This window comes from Xiphophorus hellerii, chromosome 12 (assembly GCF_003331165.1).
Source record: "Xiphophorus hellerii strain 12219 chromosome 12, Xiphophorus_hellerii-4.1, whole genome shotgun sequence".
Classification (NCBI taxonomy): domain Eukaryota; kingdom Metazoa; phylum Chordata; class Actinopteri; order Cyprinodontiformes; family Poeciliidae; genus Xiphophorus; species Xiphophorus hellerii.
Window position 1 is genome coordinate 31,443,088 of NC_045683.1, and position 12,370 is coordinate 31,455,457.

Sequence of the window (12,370 nt, forward strand, 5' to 3'; positions counted from 1 at the left end):
ACCAGTTCCAAGATTTTAGTGTTCTAGGAAGAGCTTTGAATGTTAAGTGAGAAACGAGCAGTCGCTTACCTTACAGCACTTTGCTTTCACTGTGAAGAGAAATAACTGTTTATTTGATCAAATTCATTTATTTCATTATAAAGCAAATTGCATACAACTAAATGGCATCAACTGGAATCCTCTAGTGAATACTTGGACAAACCAAAGAAGGAAAAGAAATTAAAGTTTACAAATAAAACATCAGATAACTCCAGTATTTTAAAGTCCATAATCCTGATGATGGTTTTTAATAACAGCTGACAGTAAGCTTCTGATTGTATGAACGTCTGGCTGCTGTGAAACCAGAGTGGGAAAAATAATGTACCCAAGTAAACGTTTGATCAAATTTAAAGTTACCAGTGTAAAATGTTACTCCAAAATAAAAAGTACATCATTAAAATTATACTTTTAAGTAAAAGTAGCTTTTTCACAAGCAGAAGAAAGTTCTGCGTGAGGATTTCAGAAAGGAAATAAGAACAGACAGGTTTCAAGCTGTTTAATTAAAGAAGCACCTTCATAAATAAAAATGCAAGGCGTCTGTTAGTGCTCTTAAATTTAAACTAAAAGTTTTAGAAGTTGATTCTGTGACAGATAGCTGCTTTTTATAGCGTGACATTTTCTTCTAACTGTATTTTTCTGTGTTGTATTTGTTGCTGGGTCTTGGCCAGGACTCTTGAAAAAGAGATTTTTTTTTCCCCTCCAGGGGGTCTTTTTTGTGGGCTCTAGTGTCCCTTATATGATAGTGGGCTGACAGGAAACTGGGAAGGAGAGGGGGGAAGACATGCGGCAAATATCGTCGGGTCCGGGAGTCGAACCCGCGACGGCCGCGTCGAGGACTCAAGGCCTCCAAATATGGGTCACGCTAACCACTACGCCACGCATGAAAAAGAGATTTTTAATCTTAATGACTTTTTTATCCAGGTAAAATAGAGGTTAAATAAAAATTTGACAAAATACAACACGTGATAGCTTATCACATCATGAATATCTGAGAGTTCTGTGTGATTTTAAATACGTAAATATCTAGTATCTTCTGTCAGCCTGGCCACCTGGCATTTCTGACCTTCATCACTGTCCAGTGTGTCCACTCTTCCTGTCTTAATGCTTTTAAATACGTAACTGACTCCAAACTAAGCACCTGGTCGCCAATACAGATTAGAATCACAAGCACCAGATATAACTGATACACGTTACATCAGTTGTTAAAATATTATTCAGAATGTTTATGTGGTCATAGCATTGAACATAAACCAAACTAAGTTGACATTATATGATAAAGCTGATGTCTTTCTAATACTTATAATTTGGTCCTTTAAGCACAGTGAGGATTTTTTTTTCTCAGAGGAACTTGAACTACAGTATGTTCAATGTGTTTTTCCAGTTCCTTCGTCTTCCAAATGATGCAACATGGACTCTGATTATTAACCCAGCAGAACAATAAATGCTGTTTTTTTTTCAGTTGTTTTTATTATTACTATTTTATTCGTTAGCAGGAATTATTTTAAATGTAACTGAGTAAAATATTTTATTCAAAACAAACTAAAGTAGAAGTAAAAGTTTAAGCTCCGTAAACAACTTTTAAAAGCACAAAGTACAGACAAATTGTTCTTGGTTACAGCAGCGCAGGTGAATGTAACCAGTTAATTTTCACCCCTGAGTGAACCACATTGTCGGTAAAATAAGAGAAGAAAAACAGGAACAGCTTACTTGTGGTGCAGACATGAGTACATATGGTCACTACGGGCAGCAGAGGCAGCATCATCCAGCGAGTGAAACTCCAGATGAAAGCAGCTGAGGCTGCAGTGAAGGCAAATTAATGGAGATCAGCTTATAGTGGTCATGTCTACTGTAACACCGCTCTCACTGGACAGTTCATCAACTTTATGCATCCTCAATAAAAGAAAAGTGGGTATAAATCTGCCACAGTCACTTTATGTTGTTGTCTTGGTACTTTCATGTTTATTTAAGAAATTCTTTAATCTCCATGGCAACCATTCAGTTGTTCAAAATGGCTGGGTGGTCCTCGCTCTGCCTTCAAGGTACAGCTCCTGCTCAGTTTCCAAGTTTCAGAGCTTCCGCCTCACTGAGCAACACTCCCCCACACAGCTCCTTCAGACTAGCCAGCAGCAATTAGCAAACAGCTGGTGGAACTATATGTGACTGATCCATGAAGACGTTTTATACACTCTTCAAGCTGTTTCAGTCAGACTGGTCCAAAAGGGCAGCATAGAATAGTCCAATATGCTTTGTGCGAGATCATGCTTTATTATTTATTTTACATTGTATCTAGAAATCCTAATTGCACTTTCTGAACCCTTTGACAGAAGGTTTGTTGCAGTTTATTTATCCATGTTTGACCAAGGTAGTCAACCTACTGTTTTCATCAGTTTCATTTTCTTTATCATTTATTTTACATTTACTGTTGTACTGCACTGACTGAACAGATTACAGTTGTTTTTACATGTTTGATCAACCTTCTGAAGCTGTATGTGTGTTTCAGTGAGCAGTGCTGATGCAGAGTTACCAAACAAATCTGTAAATCAGTACATTTATGTCTGTGTTTAAAAAGAAACGCCTAAAGTCATTTCAGCTGTTTTTCTGTATCAGCTCAGTATTGGCAAATACTAAACGTCAGATATCTGTATCGCTACCGGAAGAGAAAAAAATGGATTGGTTCATCCCAAGTTAGCAGGCCTTTAAAAATGATCATTACAGTGAACTAACTGGAAGCCATCTTTCACCAGATCGTCACCCACAGCAGTTAAAACAGACGCAACAATCAAAGCTGGGCTTTCATTGGCTGTCAAGCCGCTGATTTTACTTACAGCTATGAAAATATCCTTCAGCCAGCTTGATGATGGTGTTGTTTCTGCTCAGTAGGCCACACCAGTAAACCCCCTCTGTGGGGCTCGGTTCCAGCACCTCCACGGTGAAGGAGTGCAGGTCCTGGGTCACCCTCAGCTTGCCTCCATCAGCCAACGGGGAGCTGTTGCTGAAGGTGAGGCCCGTGCAGCACTCTGCAGAGCTCTGCCGGCACCAGACCCGCAGCAGGTTCTGCTGCTGGGCTTCGTAGGGGCATGTGAGCCTCTGCCAGAACACTGCTTCACTCCCACCTGCATGAACATTTGGAAATATACCAAACCAAAACAACTTGACCATGCTGTAAAAAGCTTTAGAATTCACTAAACTAAACTTTTATTTACCTAAAAGTGAAGAAAGTGGTCTGGAGAACAAAACGATTTCTAGAAATGCTCTGCATGAAGAAGTTTTATACACTCTTCAAGGTGTTTCAGTCAGAAATATAGCACAGTAAAGACACATGAAGCTCTGCAGTTGAACTAGCATTAATTCATCAGATTGAGATTTAAATCAGCATCACTTCTTTTTGGAGACTTACCTATTGCCAAAAGGAATACCAGGATTAAAGAATGCATATTCCAAACACCGAGCAAAGCTGCACTTACTACGAATAAAATAAAAAGGCAATGTTTACCGGAAGAGGAGGCTTAAAAAAGTGGCCAAGCTTCAGGAAATGTCTAACCACACAGAGGTTCCTATCTGTACATGCTGATTGGATGATTACTGCAACTCAGATTAAAGTCTCAGTATATTTTGTATTTGGCCCTCTTTTTTTTAAGCTCTTTTCTTTTTGCACAATTTTTTAATGAGATATCCTCATTTTCTATGGGCTTTCTTTTCTTTTCTTTTGCTCGTTGTGATTCTTATTCTGGTGTCAGAACTGGCCCACTGAGGTTCCGGGTCGACTCACCCTTTTATCAATCCTGCCCTCGCATCGTACACACCATCTGTTCTTTGTGTCTTCCTTCGTCTGTTTGTTCATCTTAACAAACCGTTTTGCTTCATGAAGTTTGTTAAGCTTTTGCATATCAGTTTACTTCTGTATGCAGTTGAGATTTTTTCTTGAATTATTAAGATAAATAAATCTACAATTATATATTACCGGTAATTGATTGAATTTAATTACATACACATTTCTTTAAACTTTATATTAGAGCCAAACTAAATTTTAGTTCAGATCCCATTTGGATTGGGGTGCTATGAAATATGTTAGATTAGGCTCATCCAACAAGTTTTTTTAGAAGTTTTTTTTTATTTTTTATTACTGGATTCTAAACCCCACATTGTCTTACAGCAAACTGACAATGGATACAAAACGTCTTTCTAAGGCAAAGGTTAGCCTTTTCAAACCAGAGAGCCATTTTTGGCCCTGGGTCAGCTAAATGAAATGTGTCTAAAACTGCAAAACCTGAAAGATAGATAGCTTTTCTTTTTTTTAAGTAATACTTAGTTCTATTTGTGATATCCTGTAATCTAAAAGTAATATTTTTATTACATTTGTCCTTAAAACAAGTTCTTTATTATTTTTAAACAAAGTTTTTTTTTGTTTGTTTTTAATAGAGCCAGTCTGAAGATCCGAAGTAGATACATGTGACCCCAGAACTACAGGTTACAGATCCCCGTTCTAGAAAATTAATTAAGCAGATATGATGTATGTGTGCGGAAAGGACAGCAGCGGCTCTACATTATACCTTCACACTGTGGATATTCCTTTCAGACTCTTATTTTGAAAAGCTAGCCAAAGTCAGTACCGATGGCTCTCATTGGCTGTTTCTTCAGCGAATGACGGGAGTTGTTGTTTGGGAGCTTTTCCTTCCCCCACGTGAGTTTGTGTAGCCTGGAAGCTAGCAGCCGGCATCATGGTGAGTTAAAAACAACATTAGTTTTTATTAGGAAAGTATCGCAGTTTGAGCTGATAATGGCGGCCGCGTTGACATGGTTGAGTCTGTAACCTCCCTGGTGTTTAAAGCTGAAGACAGGATAAGGAGCCAGCAGGAGGACACAGCTTTCCATAAACACTACCAGAGGTTTAAAGGGGCTGGAGCTCAACATTTAAAATGTCCGTACGATGGCCTGTGGAATTATAAAGTTTAGGTTAAAACAGGAGAGGAACTGAGCAGGAGTGCTGCTTGTTTCATCCTGAGTCTGTTTCTGACTTTTCCTGCGTTTCCCCTCATGTTCTATGATCTGTTCTCACCATTCTGAATATTTTCTGCTTTTTTTCCTTTTCTTTTTTTGTTGTTGGTTTTTGCTCTTTTCACCACAGTCTCATCTCTTTTTCCGTGTTGCTGCTTTCCCCCCGCAAACTGGAAGATCTGCTTTGAAGCAGAGCACTGAACAGTGTCTCCCCAGCTGACCCACCACTTCCTTCCCTGTCCTCAAGGCCCAGTCTAATGCTGCTTTTCTGTCCCAGACTGTACTTTAACAGTAAAATACACAGAGTGTAAATAATGAAAGTGGTTTAGTTGGCTGATGTTCAGGGTACCTGTGAGGTATGGAAAAGTATGGTTGTTGATTAATGTATTATTCACATCACAAGAAAATACTGAAATTTGTATTTCCTCACTTTATTATGTCATAAATGATGAATTCATCTGTCACCGTCTGAAGTTAAATCACAACAGACTTTTGTTTTTTTACGGTCATTTAGAATGATAAAAATTATTTCTATTTGCTAAATGCCAGAAAACTTAGTGAGAATATTTTTTAGATGGTTTTACCTTAACACAGTTTGTTTCACTCTAATAAATATTGATTGCTCCTAATGGCTGAATGACTTATTGGTCTGTGTAATTGAAATAATTTCAAGGTTGACTTATATTTTATGCATTAAACAAAGTTATTAAATTGGGGTATTTTTTCTTAAATGTGTGTTTTGTTCTCAGACCAGTCATTTGTATACATTGTATGTAATAGACATTTCAAAACATAAAAATGTATTATATTTTAGTTTACTTTTTCCCTGCTGTAGAATATTTTTACAAGACATTAAAGACAGTAATAAATAATATAATATACTGTAGTAATGTTCTTTTAGTTCATTTGTATTGTTTTCATCTCTAAAGTGTGGTGCTGGGAAAAATTAGAAAACTAACCTTGAAAGTGTTTGAATTTTACTGTGGGAAAAGTGGGAAAACCCTGTACTTCGTAGGAGCGTGTGCTTTGAGTCTGAGACACTCTGCCTGCTTTTCTGTGTTTTTCTGCTGTGTGACGGTGAGGCAGCTCCGTCGAGAGGTGAGGCTGAGGCGGGAGTACCTGTACAGGAAGGCTCAGGAGGACCGGCTGCGAACGATAGAGGAGAAGAAACTGAAGCTGAAGGACGCACTCGACAGTGAGAGCGCGCGACAACACAGATCGCCTTTTTCCTCGTGCATTTTGCATGAGTGGTTAGCACTAGGAGCTGTTCAACCACAAATCTCCCTGTAACACAGGTATTTGTTCTTGACCACAGAAAACTCTCCCCTTCCGCCCGACGTCCGCAGAGAAGCCCTGGGGCTGCAAAAGCTGGTGGAGTACGATGACGAAGGGGCAGAAGGCAAGCTGACTGTTAGCTGTGTTCCTCCACATGTCCCTCTCAGCTCCTGTAACTGGCTGCTTTTTTGCGTTCAGGCGTCAGCTCTCACATGGACGACGAGTATAAATGGGCCGGAGTGGAGGACCCCAAACTGATGGTGACCACGTCCAGAGACCCGAGCTCCAGACTCAAAATGTTTGCCAAGGTGCTGATGTGGAACCTGGTTTCAGATGAGATGATGTAGAGCACATGTAAACAAACTGTGATCATTACTGTCTGCCTCTCCCTGCAGGCAGCTCTGCATGCTGATTCCCATCATGCAGTGCTGAGGTGAAAGCCTTGCGCTCTGGCATCTGTAGTTGATTTATAGTTAGGGCAGTCAGCATTAACGCATACGATTAATCTAAAAAGTTTAACACATTAAACAAGTTTAAGCTTAAATGGGGGCGGAAAGCGGTATGGATGAATGAAAAAAAAAAACTGTTACACAAAAGTGTTTCACTATATAGATGGTTTGTAGTGTGTTTTGTTGCAACCTGAAGTGTGAAATAAACTTCAGTGGAGTTTGAAAACAAAATATGTGTATAGGTTTATGTCTGGTTGAACGATGTGTGTGCCCAGTTAATATTTTTTTACGTATTTTTTGGGGGGGAGTTTATTGTAATCCATATGGGGGACCAGAAAATCTTTGGAAACCACTGACCTAGGATCAGGTGGAATGCGTTTGATTGGAGTGAAATGATTAAGAGCCTTGAGACGACGTTTGTTGTGAATTAGCACCTAACAAACTGAATTGAATTTGTTTATCACAAATGTGTTTGTAATTTGGCAAAAGGTGAAAATGTTTAAATACTTTTTCAGTACATTTTAATTTCCTAGCAGATGCATGGAAATACTTGCTACTTTCAAACTGAACATTTCCAGTTGAATACTTTTGCAAGGTGCTGTGTGTTGCTTTGGGAGGTTTGACAGGACAGATACCGACAGAAGACTGACTGATCTCACTGCCGTTGTAGCTTTCTGTAAAGTGTGAAATGTTGCAGAGATCAGTGAGTAACATGCCTCCATGTTGTCTGCAGGAGGTAAAGCTGATGTTTCCTGGAGCCCAGCGGATGAACAGAGGAAACCATGAGGTGGCGGCGCTGGTGCGAGCCTGTAAAGCCAACAACGTATCAGACCTGGTCATTATACATGAAACCAGAGGACAGCCAGGTAGGCAGGCTGACATTAGCCTTTGTTCCTAGCTGCTTCCTGTTGTTTTAACCAGGTGAACCTGGAACTAATGATTGTGTAATTTTATAGAGACTGTAAAAGTAGTCATACCTTTGGCATTTGTTTTATAAATAAAGTCCTTCAGATTTTTCTGTCACCGTTTTAAAACAAAACAAAAAACGGTCAATGATGGAAAGAATGCTGCTAAAACAACCCCTGAAATTTGATGTGTTCTCCCCAAGTATCTAATCTTTTGAATAATGCACAGATCTAGCTGAAGAGTTATGGAGACTTTAGAGCTCATCTGGTGCAGCCGAACCAGCGTTCAGAGAGTCTTATCAGCTTCTGATTGCTTCTGTTGGAGCAATGTTCCCTGATTTTGAAACTTTGGCTGAAGTTCTGTTTGTAACTCTGACCTCCAGAACAACATAAAAACTCTTGAGACATTTGATTACAAGCAGGTGTGCTATTGAGGTCCATGCTTACCAAGATGAAGGAGTAAGACCAGAGTTCATATTCAGTGCAGTCATTTCATACGTGGTTACTGGGCCACAGCCAGTGGTTTTTGTCACTGTATAGAAAAAAATGACATTTATTCATCTGCTTGATGTGTGATGACACGCCGTGGATTCTCTGTTCGGCTTTTTGAATATTAATTAAGCCAAATGAAATTAAATTAAATATGTCATTAATATAACGGCACATTTTATTTTAATATATAAATTGACAGGATATTTTTAACGCCATCAGTCAAAATGATGGACAATGAAAAAATCTAGTGAAACTCTGAATTCTATCCGTATATTAGTTGATATACTTATTATAGAGACCTAGAGATAACCAAGTTGTGTACTTTACCATCAACATGTAAACGTATTCTGTGTTCTATATTGCAACCGATTGGATGTTATGCGATGCTGAAATGATGTTGGTAGAGAAAACCGGACTGTGACAACAGAGCTTTAGGCATATGACTAAAACGTGTTTAGATAAAAGGTGTCAAAACTGTCCTATTTTGAGTCAATTTGCCAGAATACATCAAAACTTTTCAGAGCTTTCGTGGAATAAGAATAAGTTAATATTACATATATTTTTAAAGCTGCCCTGTGGGTCATATTTGAATCTCTTCTTATTAATATGTGGTTGTTTTGAGCGATACACGTTTCCACGGCAGGGCTTCCAGACATACTCTTCTTGGCATAACACCTGTTCACAACCTGATGTGTGTGTGCACTGCTGTGACTGACAGCCTCGGAACATAAAAGGAGAGGTCCAGGATGGATCTGTCTTTTCCACATTGAAACTGCAGTCTGTGGGAGTTTCAGCCAGGCAGAAACTACTCCAGTGGCCTGCAGGAATTGTTAGGAGCGACCTTAACTCAGCTGTCCTGAGCGGGTCGGGCCACCGGGAAATATCCCAGAGCGCCCGACGGCCGACCCACACTGTGTTTAAGTGTTTAGCATATTAACTATTTTCAGGATGCTGTAATGCACAATATTTCTTGTTTAACTGAGCATGTCTGCATCTATTAGAGAGACTTGAGTTACATGACTGACATCTGATGGATCTGCTGGATGTTCCTGTATGGTTACAGATGGCCTGGTTATTTGCCACCTACCATTTGGACCCACAGCTTATTTCACGCTCTACAATGTGGTGATGAGGCACGATGTTCCCAACATTGGCACCATGTCTGAGGCCTACCCCCACCTCATTTTTCACAACTTCACCTCACGCCTCGGCAAAAGGGTGAGCACCGAGCGTGCGCCGCTCAGACTCTGGGGATATTGTCTTACATCTCTTGTTTGTACATAAAACTAATTAATTGTTCTTGTGCAGGTGTCGAATATCTTGAAGTATCTGTTCCCAGTCCCCAAAGACGACAGCAGGCGTGTCATCACGTTCGCCAACCAGGAGGACTTTATCTCTTTCAGGTCAGTGCCGTGGAAAACATTATGGAAAGTAAAATAAAGCAAATAAATAAATAGACAAATCACTTTTTTTTTTCTTTCAGGCATCACACCTATAAGAAAACCGACCACAAGAACGTAGAGCTGACAGAAGTAGGACCCAGGTTTGAAATGAAATGTAAGTATTGATGGCTGAGTCTGGTGCTGAAACAGCAAACTGTTGTTAAGTGAGCTGGTTCTTAGCACATCAGCATTCTTTGAAACTTCACACAATCTCCTGAGGTCTCAATAAAATATCTGACGAGTTCAGCAAAATGGTTTTATGTTAAACTAGAGCTAAATCTTCTCTTGCATTTTAGTACCTTGCAAAAGTATTCATATTCCCTGAAATGTTCACATTTTGTTACTTTACAGCTACATGATTCTATATAGTTTAATTTGACAGAATAACACACCGTAGATTTTAATCGTGAAGTAGAATGAAAAATGGTTTTCAACGTTCGTTGGGCTGAAAAGAAAATCTGAAAGGTGCCTTCATAGAAGACTTGGTTGAGTCCATCTCTGTCTAATTGAACCTCAGTCTAAACTCAGCTGTGCTGTGAAGGCTTCAGCTGGTTGTTTTTAGAGAACATGAAGCCCAGAGAACCCAGCAGACGGGTCAGGGAGAAAACAGTGGAGACGTTTAAAGCAGAATTAGATTGTAAAACCGTTTCCCAAGTGTTGAACATCTCACAGAGCTCCGTCAAGAATAAATAAGGACAAAACTATAACTTTTAAATACAAATCTGCTTACAAAAATGTTTGATGCAACACAAAGTCATCATCCTTTCTAAGTTTTTCTGGTTTCCTTGTATTGTCATGGTAACTTGGACCACATCTACTCATTGGCTTAAATTCTAAAGCAGGGCTGTCTAAAGCCACAGCTCAACAGCTGGTATCCTGCATGTTTTAGTTTCTTCCTGATTCAACGTCACAGTTGTAACTGTCTCTTCTTCTTCTCAGGTTTTATAGCAAGTAACAGCCAATATTTAGATGTACTATCGCCATTTACTGTGCTGGAGTGTGGGCCAAAATATTTTCGTAACTTACTTAAACTTAGTTCTTACATATAACCCCATTTCCTTTTGAAATTTAATAAATGCTTTATCTTGCCATGTTTAAATATTAATTTATCCACTCTTAATGTCTTCTTGTTTTAATTTTTCTCAGTATTTTTCACATTGAATTATTATGCTCTCCTGTCTCCATGTTTATACCACGCTGAGCTGTAACCTTATCATCACTACTTACTTATTTTGACTTCCTCCAGTTATTTTCATTCTCCTTACTTGTTTTTGTATTTAAAACAAATGACGACCGTTAGTTCTAGTAAGTGCCTCCTCAGCATGTCATGGTGACAAAATGTTTGGACACCCCTCGTTTAGATCAAAGCATATACATGAGTTAGAACGGCCTACTCAAAGCACAGGCCTAATTCAAATGAACAAACTGTGGCAGCGTTTGAAAACTGATGTGTTCAGATGCCCTCAAAAACTAAACTCTTTCCCAAAGCAAAAGGAGAACCTGCGAAGTACTGAACAAGGAAGCTGAAAACAAATACAAGCCACACTTTTCAGGTTTTCATGCATAATTTTCCTCACAACTATCCTCTATTGTGTTGGTCTATTACATAAAATCCCAAGGAAATACATTGAAGACTGTGACTGTAAAGTGATGAAACGCTGAAATGGTTAAATGGGATGTGAAAGGTTTTGCCAGCTCTCTGTTCCTTTGGGTTTATCTGGGTTTTAGAAGCTACTGGTGACAATGGCCACTTATTTGGGCAGAACATCCCTAATATTTACCAGATTGTTATTGTCTTTAAGAAAACATCTGAACATCCAGACCAGAAATAATGGAAAAATCCAAAATGTAAATCACTGGAAGGAAATCCTAAAAAAGCTCATTATTTCTTCTTACGGGGCAGGATATGATACGGCGAGAACGTATTTCCTCCTTATGGCTTTCTTCTGTTCTGGCTTTTTTTCACATTTGAATGTTTCAGATCATCAAACTAATGTTAATGTTGGATAAAAATGTACTTAAATATATGTAAAAAGCAATTTACAAATTATTATTTTATTCATTAGAAGATAAAAGGTATCTAAACCAACCTGACTGTAGATGAAAAAGTGATTCCCCCCTCATTAAACTATGAATGAATGACAAACGATTAAACTATATATTTTAGAAATCAAAGCTCAATTTCACAAACTTTAATTGCTCCCAACCTGTAGAAGCATTATTGTTACAAGTTAATCTCTTTGTCTGTTTAGTGTACATGATCAAGCTAGGTACCCTGGAGAATGAGAGCACAGCAGAGGTCGAGTGGCGTCATCACCCCTACACACACACGGCTAAGAAAAGGAAGTTCCTCAGCCTGCAGTGAGACCAGAGACATGAATGAATGAACCGGCTGCACTATCTTCACAGATCTTCAGTTCCATTTTGGGGTTTAGAATATTATGATTTATCCTTTGATAGAGCAATCTAATATGACCTCACCATCAGTTATAGATTTTTGTCATATGTATTGAGTGCTCCGTTAAATTAAGCATGTCTTTCAGGCATCCCGTTTGGTTAGATCTTTTTGTGGTTTTTGCTTTGCATTTATTCTTTTTCTAAATAAAATATGTATCATTTGTGTCGTCTTGTTTTATTTGACCTGTGATGGGAAAAAAAACTACGTTTATTTTAACGTAATTATTATTAGTAATTATTGAATCTTTTTATTATTGTTAAAGTGTAATGGCGTATGTCTACCTTGATATCTTGTGCTCTAAAATGAGTAGTGTCA

The 12,370-nt window shown here is 38.7% G+C and overlaps 1 protein-coding gene across 1 annotated transcript; it reads left to right on the forward strand.

The window, feature by feature from the left end:
- The first annotated feature begins 4,650 nt into the window (after positions 1 to 4,650).
- Positions 4,651 to 12,217, forward strand: imp4 (IMP U3 small nucleolar ribonucleoprotein 4). The gene is made up of 9 exons (XM_032578160.1): positions 4,651 to 4,760; positions 6,121 to 6,229; positions 6,350 to 6,433; positions 6,508 to 6,617; positions 7,492 to 7,624; positions 9,219 to 9,373; positions 9,464 to 9,558; positions 9,639 to 9,712; positions 11,850 to 12,217. Exons 1-9 carry the CDS (start codon positions 4,758 to 4,760, stop codon positions 11,960 to 11,962), a joined length of 876 nt encoding a protein of 291 aa, XP_032434051.1. The 5' UTR covers positions 4,651 to 4,757; the 3' UTR covers positions 11,963 to 12,217.
- The last annotated feature ends 153 nt before the right edge of the window (positions 12,218 to 12,370 follow it).

Bases quoted from the DNA above. Each gene is read 5' to 3' on its own strand.
- imp4 (XM_032578160.1), top strand. The intron at 9,374-9,463 runs GTGAGCACCGAG...GTTCTTGTGCAG, and splicing joins CCTCACGCCTCGGCAAAAGG to GTGTCGAATATCTTGAAGTA. The intron at 9,713-11,849 runs GTAAGTATTGAT...TTGTCTGTTTAG, and splicing joins ACCCAGGTTTGAAATGAAAT to TGTACATGATCAAGCTAGGT.